Raw genomic sequence first — 18,066 nt, 5'->3', positions numbered from 1 at the left:
CAAGACCTGAAATAGGTTAAATACTTGGAATTCTGAAAGATTTACCATTTTCTCTAAAATAAACTTCAGTATTATGTATAAAAATAGAGTATAACATAGGACTTGTGTTTGTTAAATTTCTACACTGATGGACCCTTGAAAAATTCAGCCTCCCAGTTTCCACTGCTAATGCAGCAAACCAAACCTTTTGAATCCTTGCCAAGCATGCAATTTCACTGTGATGCCTTCCACAGCCTCTCAAGAACCATTTGGCCCCACCATGCACTCTGTACCCAGCAGAGGCTCAGCTTCATACTGGATGTGTGGACACAAGTGCTGCATGAAGCATCTGGCAAGACTTTTGGCACTGGGGTATTGCTGAACTGTACACCAGTACAATTACGTTTTAATTTGTCCAGGAAAAAAGGCAGAAAACCTTTTTTAATGTGCTGCAGCTGACATGGCATGCTTCAGATTTGGCTCCTTTTTAGTCTGTGAAAAAAATAAACCTAATCTTGTAAGAAGCTTTTTAGGGCTAGACCACTCTGTAAGAATTAGCAGGAAAAATTAAATACATGAATCCAAGACTAATACTGTAGAAGGCAAAGGGTATCTTGTACAGGCACATAATTCTTTAAAAAGCAGACTCTGCAACAGGGTTGTATTGGAAATGTCAAAAAAGTCATCATCATCATCCCTTTCCGTCTGTAGAGAGAACAATAAGATTTAATGGTTAGTGCTGTATTGCTCTGCATCAGATGCTGACAGTTAGAATTTTACTTTCATTTTAATTTTCTGCTGCCAGTATGCTGATCTCAGCAGTTGGATTTGCTGCTTGAAGAAATAAACTCCCATTAGGATCATAATTTTAAAAGGGCCGCAACTGCTTTCAATTTTATTGTTTGATGACGTAGTCACTGAAGTGCAGATAATACAATGATTTAGAACCATATGGGGTAAGGGGAGAAGGGGACCTCAGTGCCCATTTGTCTATCTCAATTCCTCTTACTCTCTTAATATCCTTTCTGAAAATAAATTATTCACTCAAGAACAACTAAACGTGGTTCCCTTTGACAACAATAAATACACATTTGTTTGCCAGGTAGAAGAATCACAGGCAGCTTTGCTTTATAGCGCAGGTTGAAGTTTAGGATCCCTGAGGATGTCTACATTGAAGACTTCTACTCATCTGAAGTTGCCTGAACAAGCGTAAAAGTTGAAGTGTTGAATAAATTAGTCCATGCAGGAGCTTCTACCTTCAGTATTTAAAATGCAGCTCAGTTACCTCTAAATTTTACTGCAGTTGGACATATCAATAGCCCCTTCAGGCATTTCATTAAGTTGCTTTATTTTTCAGATTGCTGAGGACACAAAACTTTTAGCAGAACTTCCTCTGAACACTCTGAAATGTCTTCATAATGAAACACAGGGCTCCTTCTAGCAATGTTAATGTTAAAATATGTCATATGTGGATCTCCTAACAAAGTTCTCCTACCACCTACAAGTGATTTTTTTTCAGTATGCTAAAAAGACATTATTGTATAGGCAAATATTAACAAACCTAATCAGCACAACTTCCTAATGGTTTTGATTCTTTAAATCTAAAAGTAATGAATTCTCTCCATTTCTAATTTCCCTCTAAAGAACATGTGAGATACTGCTACTTTGTAAATCAAATTTTTAAACTGAAATAAAAGGCAAATGTTTTGTCTGCCATAAATAATGGCAGAAAAAAAAAAAAAAAGAAATTACAAGATAAATCTGGTAACCATCACCTTCTGCTTTATTCATTTCATCATGAAAATGAAGGACAACAAAATATATCATGAATGCACCAAGCAATCCATGAAAACTGCTACAGACTCCACAGGCAAATGAAATACCATTCAACTTAAGTTTAATCTATTCAAAGAATAGAGTCTTATAAATGATACACTATAGCCCTTTCACCATGTGTATAAAAAGATTTCAGTTTTACCACAGAGCACATAGTGACAGCATTGAGCCCTACTCAACTGAGCCCAGGTCAGGTGGTTCTGCTAGTGATTTATAAACCATACTACTTGCAGAGACTGTTTAAATATTAAAAAAAACCTGCACAAGCCAACAAATGGAGGAATTAACTGGATCACTTCTGTCAGTCTAGTTTAGGTTGTTAATTCTTCAGAAAGAGGCAAACTTAATCACTGTGCTCACACCAACTTTAGTATTGCCAATTATGTACACAAGGGATAACACGTTGAATTGTACTTATTCCAGTTCCAAATGCTATCATAAGACAATGAACAAAACACAAAGCTCTCCCAAACACTGAAATTGAAGAGTAAGTTTCAAAAAGCACATTAATATGTAATTATATATATGCAAGGTACTACACAGAATGCCCACTCCACCTATCATGCAAGTTTTTTCCAGATTCATGTCAGCAGCAATTACATCTCTTCTTTCTATGGATTTTCCTGAAATTGACTTCATGGTATAATGATCTTCATTAACAAATAGCATATAATAATATATTCTAGCTGAGCAGGAAAACCATCAGCATGAAGCTAGCTGAATATAAAAATACCTAATTGAAATGGTATAGATCTTTTTCCCTGCTTATTCACTATATTATCCTGCAAATACACCTCTTGGTTGGTACATATTCTACTCTTGAACAATTTTTATCTTCATCAGTACTAAGTACTTTGATTAAATAATACATGCTAAAACTTGCCTATATGTTTCCAACTTTCCATTTTTTATGTAGCTATTGTATGTAGCTTGCAAAGGTGTGTCTCACTTCTAGGGTCCAGGACAGATGTTCTGCTGAATCAAATTTCATCCAGTCCATACTGATTTCCATCACATTTTATTGTTAACAAACTGTTGCTCTGTAGCTTAAGGGCTTTAACATCCACATCAAACCGTTCTATTACGTGATACACTTTCTGGCCAAGCATTGATATCTCCATAAATATTTCACACAGTGATCATAGCAGCTGTTCATTTTGGGTTTTTTAGTTTTACAGAAGTTTAGAATTCAGAAGTTCCCATGTTGTTCCAAGCAGCTTTATGTTTGTTATTTTAATTAAAAGTGGGAGGAAAAATGTAGACTTTTCTCAATTAATGCATGCAGCCTCCAGCAACAGCCTTCATACCTGCTCAAGCACTACTGCGAAAAACCAAACCAAAGCACATAACACAAAAAAATCCAAACCAGAAAAAAAGAAAAAAACAACCTAAAACCTACCATACAACTACGCATAGCAAGGAATACAAAGCTCAATCAGTTTAGGAAGTGGAACTGTTATTTAACAACATTGTGCATTCCACACAATTCTACACATATGTATCATCACAAATGCATCCATTATAGCAATTCTTTTAGAACAGCATGGTCCTGAACTGACTTACATTTTCAACATCACTTTAAATCAAGCACATCGTTAGCACAGCATGCACACTGTACAAGTTCAAAGGGTGAAAAAAGAAAATAAAAACACTTAGCATCTACTACTGATTGGCTTAATTCTTACCTGCTTAGTCATCTGGTACATTGCTGTTGCACTGAAGTTTTTTTATACGGCATGTTTGGATAGCATTTTTTTCTCCAGTAGACCACTGTACACTGAGTTGTTTGACTGTAATGCAGGAAACGCAGAAAGCATGTATTGTTTGCTTTTCACACATAATCTCACCTGAGGTTTTTTCAGTTTGCATGCCTTGAAATGAAAAAAAAAAAAAAAATAACAGACCGATACATAATACACGGAAACTTTCATTGCTTTAGTCAATATCCCAGAACCTAGTTTGAGGATCGCTCCCTGGCAACTGTGTAAAGCACTTCAAAAGTTGCATGGGAGACCGAGTAACAAAAACTATAGAGTGGCTTCTTACATTGGCTAGGCTAAGAAATTTAGTCCTCTTCAGCGCCTTAATGCCTGACTCTCACTAATAAACAGGAGGAAAACTTAGACATGGGTAATTTTTAAACTTGTCAAAGCTCAGGCACTTCTTAGTTCTCTTCACACACATAGCCTCAAATTCTTGAAAAATAAATGAAAAGCTAAACAAAATACCTACTTAACTATTCCCTGGACTGTAACTTCCCTATTCAAAAAATGTCCAAGATACTTCAGCTTATTAGCAAATAAAGGAAATACAGAGTGCTTTTTGAAATATACTAATAAAAAAAAATTAATTCCAAAGGCTCTGAGGTAGACTTTCCATAACAGCTCAGGTATTTGAGAAAACAGGAATGCTCCAAAAGGTTGTAATAAGTCCTACTGAAAAAAGCAGGATGATCCACAAAGTAGGAAAGACTTATACAGGAACTGAATTAATAACATCTAATTGCTTATGTAATTGTTTTTAATAGCTTTGCCTTTCTTATGGGCTTCATGCTTTAAATGACAGCATGTTTTTCTGAAGGCATGAACACGATGAGAAAACCATTTCAAGGTAGCATCCACTGCCTTGGTAGCTCAGAGTTGCTTGTATCCCTTTCCTTACAAACATTTATGCATCTGCTTAGTTTCAAATCTACAGATACTTTGAGGGAACTGCCCACATGATTAAAGTCAAACATTTCCACACAGAGAGGTAGGATCAAAACACTAGGGAAGACCAAGTGAACAGGGTGTGCAAGACAATTCTTCAATAGTAAATGCTCAGCAAAACTAGTACCTCTATGAAGTCCAAGCCGCGACTGAATTAAACCTAAATGAATCTGAAATTTGCGTTATCTTTAAGCTTTTTAAATATAAAAATAATTGCCTATATTACTCTCAGTATTGGTCAGTGCAGGTTAAACAAAAAACCATTTTGTTACCCACATCTTAGGAAATACTTTTGAAAGAATAAAGTTGCCTTTTAAAAATCTTAAAAGTCTCTTTTTCTGGGAGTAAGACAAGAGCAGAGAGGTACGTGGTCACACAAGAAAGTAATCAAAAGCTGTATCTAAGTGAAAGGAAAGCAGAGAGGTTTACAGAAAGCAGCTGATTGATGAGCTTGGATCAACAAAGCCTATTTTGCTGTGGCCCTGTCCCACATCATCAGCACAGCTTCCAGCCTTCCCAGTGCTGTCTCACTGAGCTTCTACAAGCAGCAGTTACTCCTCCAGATCTACATGCAATCATCTGGCTGACCTCTAGCTCTATAAAGGCTGATGGCTGAGTTATAATTTTCTTTAGTGGGTGGCACTAAAGAAACTTCAGGTATCCATCCTGATGAAGTTTGATGAACTTTTCTAGAAGTTCTACAGTTTGCGTTGGTTTTGCCTGTCAAATTTGGTACAGAATCACTCACAGCCAAAAATTTCTCAAAGAGGACATGGAGAAAATCTTAAGCAAGAAGGGAACTGGCAAGAATACATCACATTTGTCTTGTTTTTTTAAAAAGTAAAGAGATTCTTCATTGCAGTGTTGTTGCAAATGATGTGGCACCCAAAGAAAAGCAGAGCCATGCTCAAGAGAATGTTTTTAAAGATCAAACCCAGCTAACTTGAAAAGAAATATTGCCATATTACCCAGTAAGCCAAAAATCACAAAAATTAGACTAGCATATATGCATATGAAAGACACAGCCTTACAAGAAGGCAAAACATTTTTACAGCATCAGAAAGTTAAAGTTCTTTAAACTGCATATAATGCATTTCTTTTCTCCTAGCTATTCTGCTACATATAGTAGACGTCTGGTACTGCAAACAGTACCAGATTTGTTTCCAGGGATTGCTTCCAGGAGGTTATGCTCCTATGCAATCATCAACTGTACGTCCTTGTGTTCCCATAAGCACAAATAATTGATTTACAAGCATGTCAAATGAAGGTCATTCACTTTGACTAGAATGAAATACAATGGTAACATAAGCTTCTTCATCTCCTGCATGAATTTCCTTTCATGTGTCAGATTTTCAGCCCTCATTTCCTTTGTCTCATTTCATATCTCCTGTTTTAGCATGTTTATTTGCCAATATCTTGCTGGAACAGCTTCAGTTCACTTATTGCAGGTGTTTTGGAGCCTTCTCTATGTACAGCCTGAACAGTTTACCATTCAAACGAATGACAACAGATGCCTGAGAAAAGCAAAGTGTAAAGGTGAAGAAGTGGATTTGCATTAATCTGCAATCCAAATCTGTGAAATGCATTTCTACATCTAGCCAGTTAAAACATGACAAGTGAGACATTTTTAAAAGATGACTAGGTAGGAAAAGCACAGATTTCCTCTCTCCAGCTTGCATTTCTGTCATAGCTCAGTCATTTCTTATAAGGTTTATAAGTAACCAAACCTTTTCAATTTTGTGACAGCAACTTCCTCCAGCTGGGTTTATGGCAAGCCCCTCAAACATTAAACAGTTGTCTTGCAATTTGTCTAAGATCCCTGATTACCTTTAAATAAATAGCAAAACCTTCGTTGTCTTCAGGCCAAATGAGCCCACTTTATGATTTTGCTTTTATTCCAAACAAGCTAAATATTTCCTCAATACTGGGGGCAAAACAGGGTTCAAGTTAGCCTTATGTATTAGAAATTCCTAAATAATTTGGAGGGAACGATGATGTCCTTACTCAGTTTGGATTTTATTTTCCTGCTTTATATTTCACCTCTCCTCCAGAGCTCAAATTCATGCTAAAAAATCACATATTCAGTATTAATGCTTAAAGATTAATAATGATGAGAACAAATATTTTTATGAGCCCTGGGACTTTTGTTTTGTGCATTTACTAAAGAATTCTGCAGACTGGAGTGGGTGTTTTATAACCACTTACCAGCACGCACATTATACAGATTTTGAAATGTATAAACAGGAATAGGCAGCCCAAATTCATAAGACTCCTCTGCACAGCAGACTCACTATTCTGAGTACATTTGCTATGGGAGCAGCACACCAATAACACATTCCAGCCTTTTTGAATCATTTATTACCAAGATATAAGATTAATTTGCTGCCTCTGTGTTTTTGTAAAGCTTCTCTAACTGACCATTGCTGCCTGGGGATTTCTGGTTTTGGGGAAAAAGAAACACAAGAACCCATACAAAAAATAGACTTGCATAGAGTGCTGCACAAATACGTCACAAAAATAAAAGAAACCATAAACAAATATATTCATGTATTTACCACCAGAAAAAAAATCAGTGCCATTGCAAAAACAGACAAAAGATGTCAGTCTTCCATTAAAGAATATTTTTTTGCAAAAGCTGCATATTTTCTGCTCTGTATTCTACAGACCTGTAATGCTCCCACCAAAAAAGAAAGTGAAATAGATCTAACTCATGTCAGCAGAAACAGAGCCATCTGCTGGAATTTAAAAAAAAAACAACCAACCAAACAAGAAACAAACAACACTCCACGGTCAGATATTAAATCACAAGCATAAGTTCTGCTACTGTAACAAAAGACTATATATTTATTTCCCACTTGTTCACTGATAAACTGAAATATTACTCAACCAACAAGACTTAAAGATTTTCAGACATGAAGGATACTTTTTTATTAACTTTCCTACTCCTGATCTACCTTTAACATGTTTTAGATCAGTAACCAGCACAAGGCCCACTGTCACCACCTCAGTAATGAACTTCAAATATGTAAAAACAGTTAGCAAGCTCCAGCATTCCTAAGAATCTGTTTCTGTCCATTACAGATAAGTAGACAAACTTGGGTCTATTTTGTTTACAACTACAATGTTTACAATGACATCTCAGGTCACTTTGTTCAGATATCTCTAATCATGTTCAAAGGGACACTGCAAGCAAGGCTTTACTTTATATAAAAATACTTTAGACTTCAAGTATTGATATGTATGGTAGCCATAAATTCAGGGTTTTCCCCTTTCTCAGTATTCATGAAGTCAGGAAAAAAGTTCTGCTGCTAAGGTGAATGTTGGTGTTAAGCTATTCATTTATTCTTAGTAACAACAAAAAACAACCAAAAAAAGAGGAAGAGGACAATTAAAAACAAGGAGCTTCCGCCTAAAGCTGTTGTCCCCACCCAGAACCGCTTTGCTGTTCTGCAGGGTGCTAAGAAGGAAGGGCACTTTGCACCAGAAACAACCGGCTGGTGTGCCTGTAAAGAAGATCACTACTGGTGCTGCCAGGAAAAAGAGACGGGTCATAGTGGTAGGGGACTCTACTTTGAAAGAGACAGAGGCACTCATCTGTCGGCCTGACCTGGTCTCGAGCGAGGTGTGTTGCCTACCTGGGGCATGGATCAGGGATGTTGCAGAGAGGCTGCCTGCTCTAGTGAGACCCACGTCCTATTACCCACTTCTGGTGATCCATGTGGGTGCTAGTGATGTTGATAGCAGTAGGCTGCAGAACATAAAGAAGGACTACAGAGCCCTGGGAGAGGTGGTTAGGGGCTCTGGAGCTCAGATTGTCTTTTCATCAATTCTCCAGCATACAGGGGGAGACCTTAGAAAAGCTAGGAGGATTGGCCAGGTTAATAAATGGTTAAAAGGATGGTGTCATAGTCAGGGGTTTGGGTGTGTTGTGGTTTAAGCCCAGGCCGTAAATCAGAACCACGCAGTCTACTTCCCACACACACACACCTTTCTTCCCTCCGCTCCTGGAGGGACGGGGAGGAGAATCGAAAGAATGCAGCTCCCACGGGTTGAGATAAGAACAGTCCAGTAACTAAGGTATAACACAAATCACTACTGCTACCACCAATAATAATAATGATAAAGGAAATAACAAGGGAAGAGAATACAACCGCTCACTGACCAGTACCTCGCCCCCACCCCGCAGCGTTCCAGTCCTTCCAGGCAACTCCCAGTTCTACCTCCTGGGCATGACGTGCTGTGGTATGGAATACCTCTTTGGTTAGTTTGGGTCAGGTGTCCTGTCCCTGCTTCCTCCCGGCCCCTCCTCCTCCCTGGCAGAGCATGAGACTCACAGAGTCCTTGGTCAGTCTAAACATCGCTGTTATCAGCTCTGTTTTCAGGCCAAAAGTCAAAAACACAGTGCTGCAACAGCTACTAAGAAGGAGAAAAAATGACTCCTACTGCTGAACCCAGGACAGGGTGTTTTGAATACGGGACCCAAGTTAGTAGGCCAGGTCTACTGGGGGCTGGTAGAGCTGATCTGACAAAGAAGAGGAAGAGTGGTTTTGGTAGGAGGCTTGCCAGGCTGGTCAAGGTTTCTTTAAACTAGATGTGTTGGGGGAGGGGGGCATCGTTCCATCCCAACACACCCAGTCAGTTGTCAGCACCTACAATAAATGCTCGGAGCGATGCAGAGATATTCCAGCCGCTCCAGCCAATGAGCCGGCTTCATTTGGAGCTCGGCTCAGATGCCTCTATACAAACGCCCATAGCATGGGGAACAAACAAGAGGAATTAGAGATGTTTGCACGTCTATGGGGGTATGATATAATAGGCATCACAGAAACATGGTGGGATGGCTCATACGACTGGAGTGTTGGAATGGAAGGTTACAGGCTCTTTAGAAAAGACAGGCCTGGCACAAGGGGAGGGGGAGTTGCTATTTATGTTAGGGATAGGCTGGAGAGTATGGAACTCTGTCTGGGGACGGGTGAGCAGTCGACAGAGAGTTTGTGGGTCAAGGTTAAAAAGAGAGCAGCGATGGGGGACATTATTGTGGGGATCTGTTACAGACCGCCTGATCAAGAGGAATCTGTGGATGAAGTGCTCTACAGGCAGATAGGAACAGCCTCACGCTCACAGGCCCTTGTTCTCATGGGAGACTTCAACCACCCTGACATCTGTTGGAGTGAAGGTACGGCCCGGCACAAGCAATCCAGGAGGTTCCTCGATTGTGTGGAAGACAACTTCCTTCTGCAAGTAATAGAGGAGCGGACAAGGAGAGGTGCCGTGCTTGACCTCGTGCTCACCAACAGGGAAGGGCTGGTTGGAAATGTGACGCTCCAGGGCAGCCTTGGTTGCAGTGACCATGAGATGCTCAAATTCGAGATCCTCGGGACAGTGAGAAGAGCGTGCAGCAAGCTCACTGCCCTGGACTTCAAGAGAGCAGACTTTGGCCTCTTCAGGAGCCTGCTTAGTAAGGTTCCATGGGATACAGCCCTAGAAGGCAGGGGGGCCCAAGGCTCTTGGTTGTTATTCAAGGATCACCTGCTCCAAGCTCAGGAGTGTTGCATCCCAACTAGAAGGAAGCGCAGCAGGAGGGCCAGGAGACCTCCTTGGATGGATAAGGAGCTGCTGAGGAAAATTCAAAGGAAAAAAGAGGCTTATAGAAGGTGGAAGCAAGGACAGGCGGCCTGGGAAGAATACAGGGATGTTGTCCGTGAAGCTAGGGACCAGGTGAGGAAGGCTAAGGCCCAGATAGAATTGAACTTGGCTAGGGATGTTAAGGGTAATAGGAAGGGATTCTATATGTATGTAGCGAATAAAAGACAGATAGGGACAACGTAGGCCCCCTCCGGAAGCTATCAGGAGAACTGGCTACCCAGGATTTGGAGAAGGCTGAGGTTCTTAATGACTTCTTTGCCTCGGTCTTCCTGGCAAAGTCTCTGACCGCACCACCCAAGTCTTGGAAGGCGGATGCAGGGACTGTGAGAATGAAGACCATAGGCCCACTGTAGGAGAGGATCTGGTTCGAGACCATCTTAAAAACCTAAACGTACACAAGTCCATGGGACCTGACGGCATCCATCCGCGGGTCCTGAAGGAGCTGCCGAATGAAGTTGCTAAGCCACTGGCCATCATATTTGAAAAATCATGGCAGTCAGGTGAAGTTCCCGACGACTGGAAAAAGGGAAATATAACCCCCATTTTCAAGAAGGGGAAAATGGATGATCCAGGGAATTACAGACCAGTCAGTCTCACCTCTGTGCCTGGCAAACTCTTGGAGCAGATTCTCCTGGAAGGCACGCTAAGGCATACGAAAAACAAGAAGGTGGTTGGTGACAGCCAGCATGGCTTCACTAAGGGGAAATCCTGCCTGACCAATTTGGTGGCCTTCTGTGATGGGGCTACGAAACTGATGGACAGGGGCAGAGCAGTTGACGTCATCTACCTGGACTTGTGCAAAGCGTTCAACACTGTCCCACATGACATCCTTGTCTCTAAATTGGAGAGACATCAATTTGATGGGTGGACCACTCGGTGGATAAAGAACTGGCTGGATGACCGCACACAAGGGAGTTGTGGTCAATGGCTCAATGTCCGACTGGAGACCAGTAACGAGTGGTGTCCCTCAGGGATTGGTGTTGGGACCGGTCTTGTTCAACATCTTTGTCGCTGACATGGACAGTGGGATTGAGTGTGCCCTCAGCAAGTTTGCCGATGACACCAAGCTGTGTGGTTCGGTTGATACGCCGGAGGGAAGGGATGCCATCCAGAGGGACCTTGACATGCTTGTGAGGTGGGCTGATGCCAACCTTATGAAGTTTAACCATGCCAAGTGCAAGGTCCTCCACCTGGGTTGGAGCAATCCCAGGCACAGCTACAGGTTGGGCAGAGAAAAGATTCAGAGCAGCCCTGCAGAGAAGGACTTGGGGGTGTTGGTTAATGAAAAAATGAACATGAGCCAGCAGCGTGCGCTCGCAGCCCAGAAAGCCAACTGTATCCTGGGCTGCATCAAAAGGAGCGTGACCAGCAGGTCAACGGAGGTGATCCTGCCCCTCTACTCTGCTCTCGTGAGACCTCACTTGGAGTATTGTGTGCAGTTCTGGTGTCCTCAACATAAAAAGGACATGGAACTGTTGGAACAAGTCCAGAGGAGGGCCACGAGAATGATCAGGGGACTGGAGCACCTCCTGTATGAAGACAGGCTGAGAGAGTTGGGGCTGTTCAGCCTGGAGAAGAGAAGGCTGCGTGGAGACCTCATAGCAGCCTTCCAGTATCTGAAGGGGGCCTACAAGGATGCTGGGGATGGACTCTTCATCAGGGACTGTAGTGACAGGACAAAGGGTAACGGGTTCAAACTTAAACAGGGGAAGTTTAGATTGGATATAAGGAAGAAATTCTTTACTGAGAGGGTGGTGAGGCACTGGAATGGGTTGCCCAGGGAGGTTGTGAATGCTCCATCCTTGACGGTGTTCAAGGCCAGGTTGGATGAGTCCTTGGGTGACATGGTTTAGTGTGGGGTGTCCCTGCCCATGGCAGGGGGATTGGAACTAGATGATCTCAAGGTCCTTTCCAACCCTAACTATTCTATGATTCTATGATTCTATGATTTGCACTCAAATACAAATTGGCTTATTTTAACAGGGGCTTCACACTTGAAATAGAGTTTGAGATTGCCTTATCATCTTTTTCCTGCAGAACAGAGAGAAACAGTCTTGGTTTTAAGATAAAAGAACAATCAACAAAAAATAAGTTTATATCCAAAGTTTAGTCTCAACTATAACAGCTAATTACTGCCACTGCCTTGTAAGACTCCTACAGATTTACTGAGCAGAGGTTCCAATAAACTTTTTGTGCTAGCTATGCAAAGCAATATACTTAGAAGCTTGCTTCTGGCTCACAGATGAATTGAAACTTTCACTCAACTACATATTTTAGTTGGACAGTCTCATTTGCACTAGGATGAGTCCTAAAAATAATCCGGCTAGTTAGAAGATGCAACTTGCAGAAAGTTTTAAACAATCTTTATTTTGGACAATACTTGAAATTCTTCTTAAACCCCAAATCAGTGACAGTTAGCACAACCTCAAAGATGTGAGTCCAAGAATTTAATAGTCCACGCACTTTAAACACTGGCTCACAGAAAATGTACAAATCACAGAAGACTGTCAACTGCTGTTTGAAAAGTTTTATCGCTGCTGGCATGAAAAGAACTAATATCACGCAGTGAGACATACACAGTATTAGCTAACCAATAACCAAAAATGTGAAAAAAACAAACAAAAAACCACCACAACCAACCAAACAACAAAACCTAAGAGAAGAAACAAATGATACTATGCAAGAAAAGTAGGTCTTCCCTTGTAAGATTCTGTAAAGAATATATGTATTCTGTATATATGTGTATATATATGTATATATGTTTAATATATTCTGTAAAGAATATATGATGAATGGGAGAAAGGCCACACTAAGGAGCATCTTACAGAAACCACTTAGGTTGGAACAGACTGCTTGAGATCACCTATTCCAACCTCCATGCTCAAGGAAGGTTAGCCAGAATGGATTACTCCACAATCATGTCCAGTCAGGTTTTGTACATCTCCAAAAACGGTGACTCCACAACTTCTCAGACAACCTGTTCCAATGTTTAACCACCTTCACAGCTAGAAAAACTGTTTCTCATGTTCAGAGGGAACTTCATGTGTTTCAGTTTGTGCCCACTACTTCTTGTCCAGATGGCTGGGCATTAATAAAAACAGTTTGGCTTCCCTCTTTTCAGGGCTCAGCACCCCAAGCCTTCTTTTCTCCAGACATCTTCCCCAGCTTTCTCAGTATCAAAGATATTCCAGTCCGCCAATCACCTTTGCATCACAATCCCTCCAGTAAGTCTGTAACATCTTCTATCTGGAGAGCCCAGCACTGGCCAGAGAACTCCAGCTGTGTGCTCAAAAGTGCAGAGTAGAGGTGAAGAATCACCTCCCTCAGCCTGCTGACAGTACTTTACTTAATGCAGCCCAGGATGCTATTGGCTTGTTTTGCAGAAAAGGTGTACTGATTTTTTACCATCAACTTGTCCACCATAACCCAAGAGTCTTCTCTGAAGAGCTGCTTTTCAGCTGGGTGGCCTCCTGCATGTTACTGGTATATGGGGTTACTTGTCCTGGGTGCGGGTCTTTGCACTTCCCTTCATAAACTGCATCAATTTCCCATTCACCCATTTCTCCATCTTGTCCAAGTCCCTCTGGATGGATGGCATCTCAACCCTCTGGTGTATCAGCCACTCCTCCAGAGCACAGTCTAACCCATCATTCAGTTCATGAATGAAGAAGTTGAACTAGCTAGTATTGATCTGCTGGATATAGCACCTAGTGACATGACTCAAGGTAGACTTTGTGCTTTGACCCTCTGGGCTCACTCATTTGGCAATTTTTAATTCACCCTTCTTGTCAAAATACCTAACTCACACTTGTTCAGCTTGTCTGTGACAGCGACCTTCACTTGGTAAAACCTTTGACACATCTACTGCCCTCCACTATCTATTGCTGTATCAATTATTTAACATTGCTGTGACACAAGATGAATGGGTAAACTTAGCCAGTTCTAAATACTTGGTCTCTCTTCTAACCATTGTGCTGCTTCTCCTAAACTAGCAACGCTAATCTGTAACAAGTCATAGGCTAGATTATAAATTGCAACAGCAATGCTTCCTCAGAAGAGGAAGTTCCTGTTACTCTGCCCCACAACTATTTTAATCTGCACAATCATGTTAATCAGCAGAAATTGTTGTCTATGATTTCACAGCCTAAGACAGACCAAGAAAAGCAAACTTTAGCCAGCATATTGCACGTCTTTACTATGATTAAGTGATTCGCTATACCCCGCACAAACCATATCAGAAACTGGAAACTGAATTGAGATTTTTAACCCATATTCCCAAACCTAATGGAAGATCAGTTTGTAGGTCTTTCGAGGAAAGTTACCCATCTTGCTATGAGCCCCTTTATCAGGAAACTGCGCCCATTTATCAGGAGATAAACGAGATAAACTGAGGAGATGTCGTGGTTTAAGCCCAGGCCGTAAATCAGAACCACGAAGTCCACTTCCCCCTCCCCACCCTTCTTCCCTCCACTTCTGGAGGGACGGGGAGGAGAATCAAAAGAATGCAGCTCCCACCGGTTGAGATAAGAACAGTTTAATAACTAAGGTATAACACAAATCACTACTGCTACCACCAATAATAATAATGATAAAGGAAATAACAAGCAAGAGAATACAACCGCTCACCAACCGGGACCTCACCCCCACCCTGCCATGATCCAGCCCTTCCGGGCACTCTCAATTCTACATCCTGGGCATGACGTGCTGTGGTATGGAATACCTCTTTGGTTAGTTTGGGTCAGGTGTCCTGTCCCTGCTTCCTCCCGGCTTCTCCTCCTCCCTGGCAGAGCATGAGACTCACAAAGTCCTTGGTCAGGATAAACATTCTGACCAGTAACTGAAAACATCAGCTTTATCAATATTTTTCCCAGGCCGAAAGTTAAAACCACAGCGCTGCACCAGCTACTAAGAAGAAGAAAAACTGACTGCTGCTGCTGAACCCAGGACAGGAGATAAACTGAGCCCATTTATCAGGAGACATTCAAGTTAACAGAGCAAGCATAAACTCTGTTGTTGCATTTTGCCCCGTTCCTCCTCTGCCTCAAAAGCCATTAAGTCTTGAGCTTTCAGCACGCGTAGATTATTTTGCTTTATTTCCTGCATAGGGATATCCTCTTTTTGAGTTGTATACTTAACCTCTACCAAGTTTAACAGCTGCATTTAAAGAACAGATGAAACATGACTCATATTCCATAATTCTTTGCTATAAAACTTGTTTAAAAATCTTAGTAGAGTCAATGAGTACAGCCTCTGTAACAAGATGAAAAGGGCATGCATACATTACATGAGTGACATGCACAGCCATTGCAAAAGAAATGAATTTTACATAAACACAGTAAAGCAAGTGCAAGGGATATCTTGCTCATTAAAAAATTACAGTCAATACTGAATATTTCAGTATCAGGCAATATAGATTAGTACCTGGTAAAAGTGACTAATTTGCACATCTGTTGTGCTGTGCAAATAGAAGTTTTAATAGCATGCAGTCTGAAAGTCAAAATGAACAACTAAAGCTATATTTTCCTACATTTTGATGGTTGCATACGGTTGTGGTTTAAGACCACCCAGTAACTCAGAACCACGCAGCCACTCACACATTCCCCCCTGCCTTCTTCCCTCCCGCTCCTGGAGGGATGGGGAGCTGAATCGAAAGAATGTAAACCCCGGCCTGAGATAAGAACAGTCCAGTAACAGGTACAATACAAAACTACTACTGCTACCACCAACAATAATAATGATAAGGGAAATAACAAGGGGAGAGAATATAAAAGGGGAAAAGGAAAACAAACACAAAGTGCTGCACAATACAATTGCTCACCACCCACCAACCAATACCCAGCCTGATCTGAGCAGTGATCTGGGCCTTCCAGGTAACTCCCTCCAGTTTATATACAGGGCATGATGTGCTGTGGTATGGAATACCCCTTCGGCTAGTTTGGCTCACGTGTCCTGTCCCTGCTTCTTCCCAGCTTTCCCTGCCCCTCCTCACTGGCAGAGCATGAGACTGAAAAATCCTTCATTAAAGTAAACATTACTGAGCAACAACTAAAAACATCAGTGTTATCAGCACTGTTCCCATGCTGAAAGTCAAAAACACAGCACTGCACCAGCTACTAAAAAGGAGAAAAAGACTGGTACAGCTGAACCCAGGACACATACGTATTCTTTGGTATCTTTCAGCATTACGTTTCTTGGAGTTGAGAATCCTAGAACTCAGTCACTTCAAAATGACAGAGCATACACAGAAGCAGTAAAAGAATAGGTTTTATTTTATAGAAAAATGTTAACAGTGCTTAAGAGACAGCAGCTGGACAGCAATTTTCTGTATATATAACAGAAAAAAACTCAGGCACTTAAATTAACAAATATGTTGCTGTTGCAAACCCAGCTATCCTGTAACAACTATTCACATTTTTCTACAATACTAGAAAGTGAACTTCTGGCATGAAGATAACATGTAAAAATATCTTCAAAACATGGCCATACTGGCACATCCCCAAGTGTATCTACAGTCAAAATCCCCAACTAAGGCACTAGCCCAGATTATGTGCACATTATAATAAGTCCATTTTAAACATTCATATTTCCCTTTAATATATCAAGTTACTTGCTTTCTCCCATTACTAGTTTATTTTTCCTCTTTTTTTCAATCGAGTATTCCATCTTGTTTCAAATAAGTTGTGAAACATCTAAAATCAGACTGCAAATTTAAGTGTCACTTTTTCAGATATACACAATGGAATTCTATAAAGTAAGCTTAGCAAGTCAGAGAACACTACACACATTCACAAATATTTTTAGTTGTTCAAAAATCAAAAAGGATCTTTTTATTTAAGCAAATTAAATTTTATTTAGGTACACAAACTTTGGTACAAGTGTTGTTCTTACTGGCTGCTTTTGAAAGGCCCCATTTGCTCCTGACTTATGTGTGTACGGCTGATACCATTTCTGAATCCTTTCGTGACAGCACTGCGCTGGCTGCGGGAGGCTTATACAAATATACTGCCATGACTGTGAAGATGATCGTGATGATTTTGCAAAAAGCACCTGAATGCAAAGAACAGAAGAATCCTGGTTGCAGTCACCTTCAATAGCAGATAACAGTATTTCAGCTGCTTCTGAAGTTTCACATGGTGAATTACACTAAGACTTTAAAACAGATTCTGTGAATTTCAGCATATTTTACATGAACTGCAGAAGGCAGGTAAAGGCAGTCTTCCAGCTTCAGACCACTCACCTGCCTGTCAGTTCCTGCATGTAGCAGCTATTGCCATTACTTCAGTTCTGTATTTATTCACCCCATTCTAGCCTGAAGCACAAGTCTGCCTTATTTCTTGTTCCCATATGGTATTTCATTGTACCAATATTCTCTTTGCCACACGCTAAAACTCCCCACATACAAACCTGTTAAGCATTCTCCTCAGCTACCCTAAAAGGTTGTTCCATTTACTACTCACTGGTACAGTGGTGTTTCTGCAACTTGGTGGGGGACAAAGACAGCGGGGAAAAGAGGAGGCATTGTATTTTACTACAAATATGCCTGAGAGGTACTGAAACCTCAAGTTGTGACTCCTGTAGTTTCAGTTTCAAGATTAGGTGTCAGCAGTTCAGTTTATGCACTGTAAGTATTACAGTTGCTAGAAGACAGCACAACAGCAGTTATCACAGATGCAAGCTTAGCCTGCCTTCTGTCCCCCAGACATAACATATCTCACATAATTTAAGGGAACAGATTGTTATACAAGTTGGAAAATTTCTGACTAGAGATATTTTCAAAACCTTGGTATTAATTTAGGGAAAAAAACTGAAATATGACAAGGAAGAATGCTCCTCAGACCTTAACATGCCAACAAACTGAGGCAGGTAAGACTGAAATGCGTGCCAATCCCTTAAAATT

General features: G+C 41.0%; 1 protein-coding gene across 1 annotated transcript in view; it reads right to left on the bottom strand.

Moving 5' to 3' along the window:
• Positions 1-17,091: 17,091 nt before the first annotated feature.
• The window catches only part of SLCO4C1 (solute carrier organic anion transporter family member 4C1), a gene marked incomplete at both ends in the record, with an annotated part of 37,066 nt that continues 36,091 nt past the window's right edge, over positions 17,092-18,066 (bottom strand). The window contains one exon of the mRNA XM_080637605.1: positions 17,092-17,216. Coding sequence (XP_080493731.1) covers positions 17,092-17,216 — 125 coding nt within the window. The remainder of the gene's footprint in view (positions 17,217-18,066) is intronic.

This window comes from Psittacula echo (assembly GCF_963264785.1).
Source record: "Psittacula echo genome assembly, chromosome: Z".
In the NCBI taxonomy this organism is placed as follows: domain Eukaryota; kingdom Metazoa; phylum Chordata; class Aves; order Psittaciformes; family Psittacidae; genus Psittacula; species Psittacula echo.
This window is presented reverse-complemented; position numbering and strand designations above follow the sequence as displayed.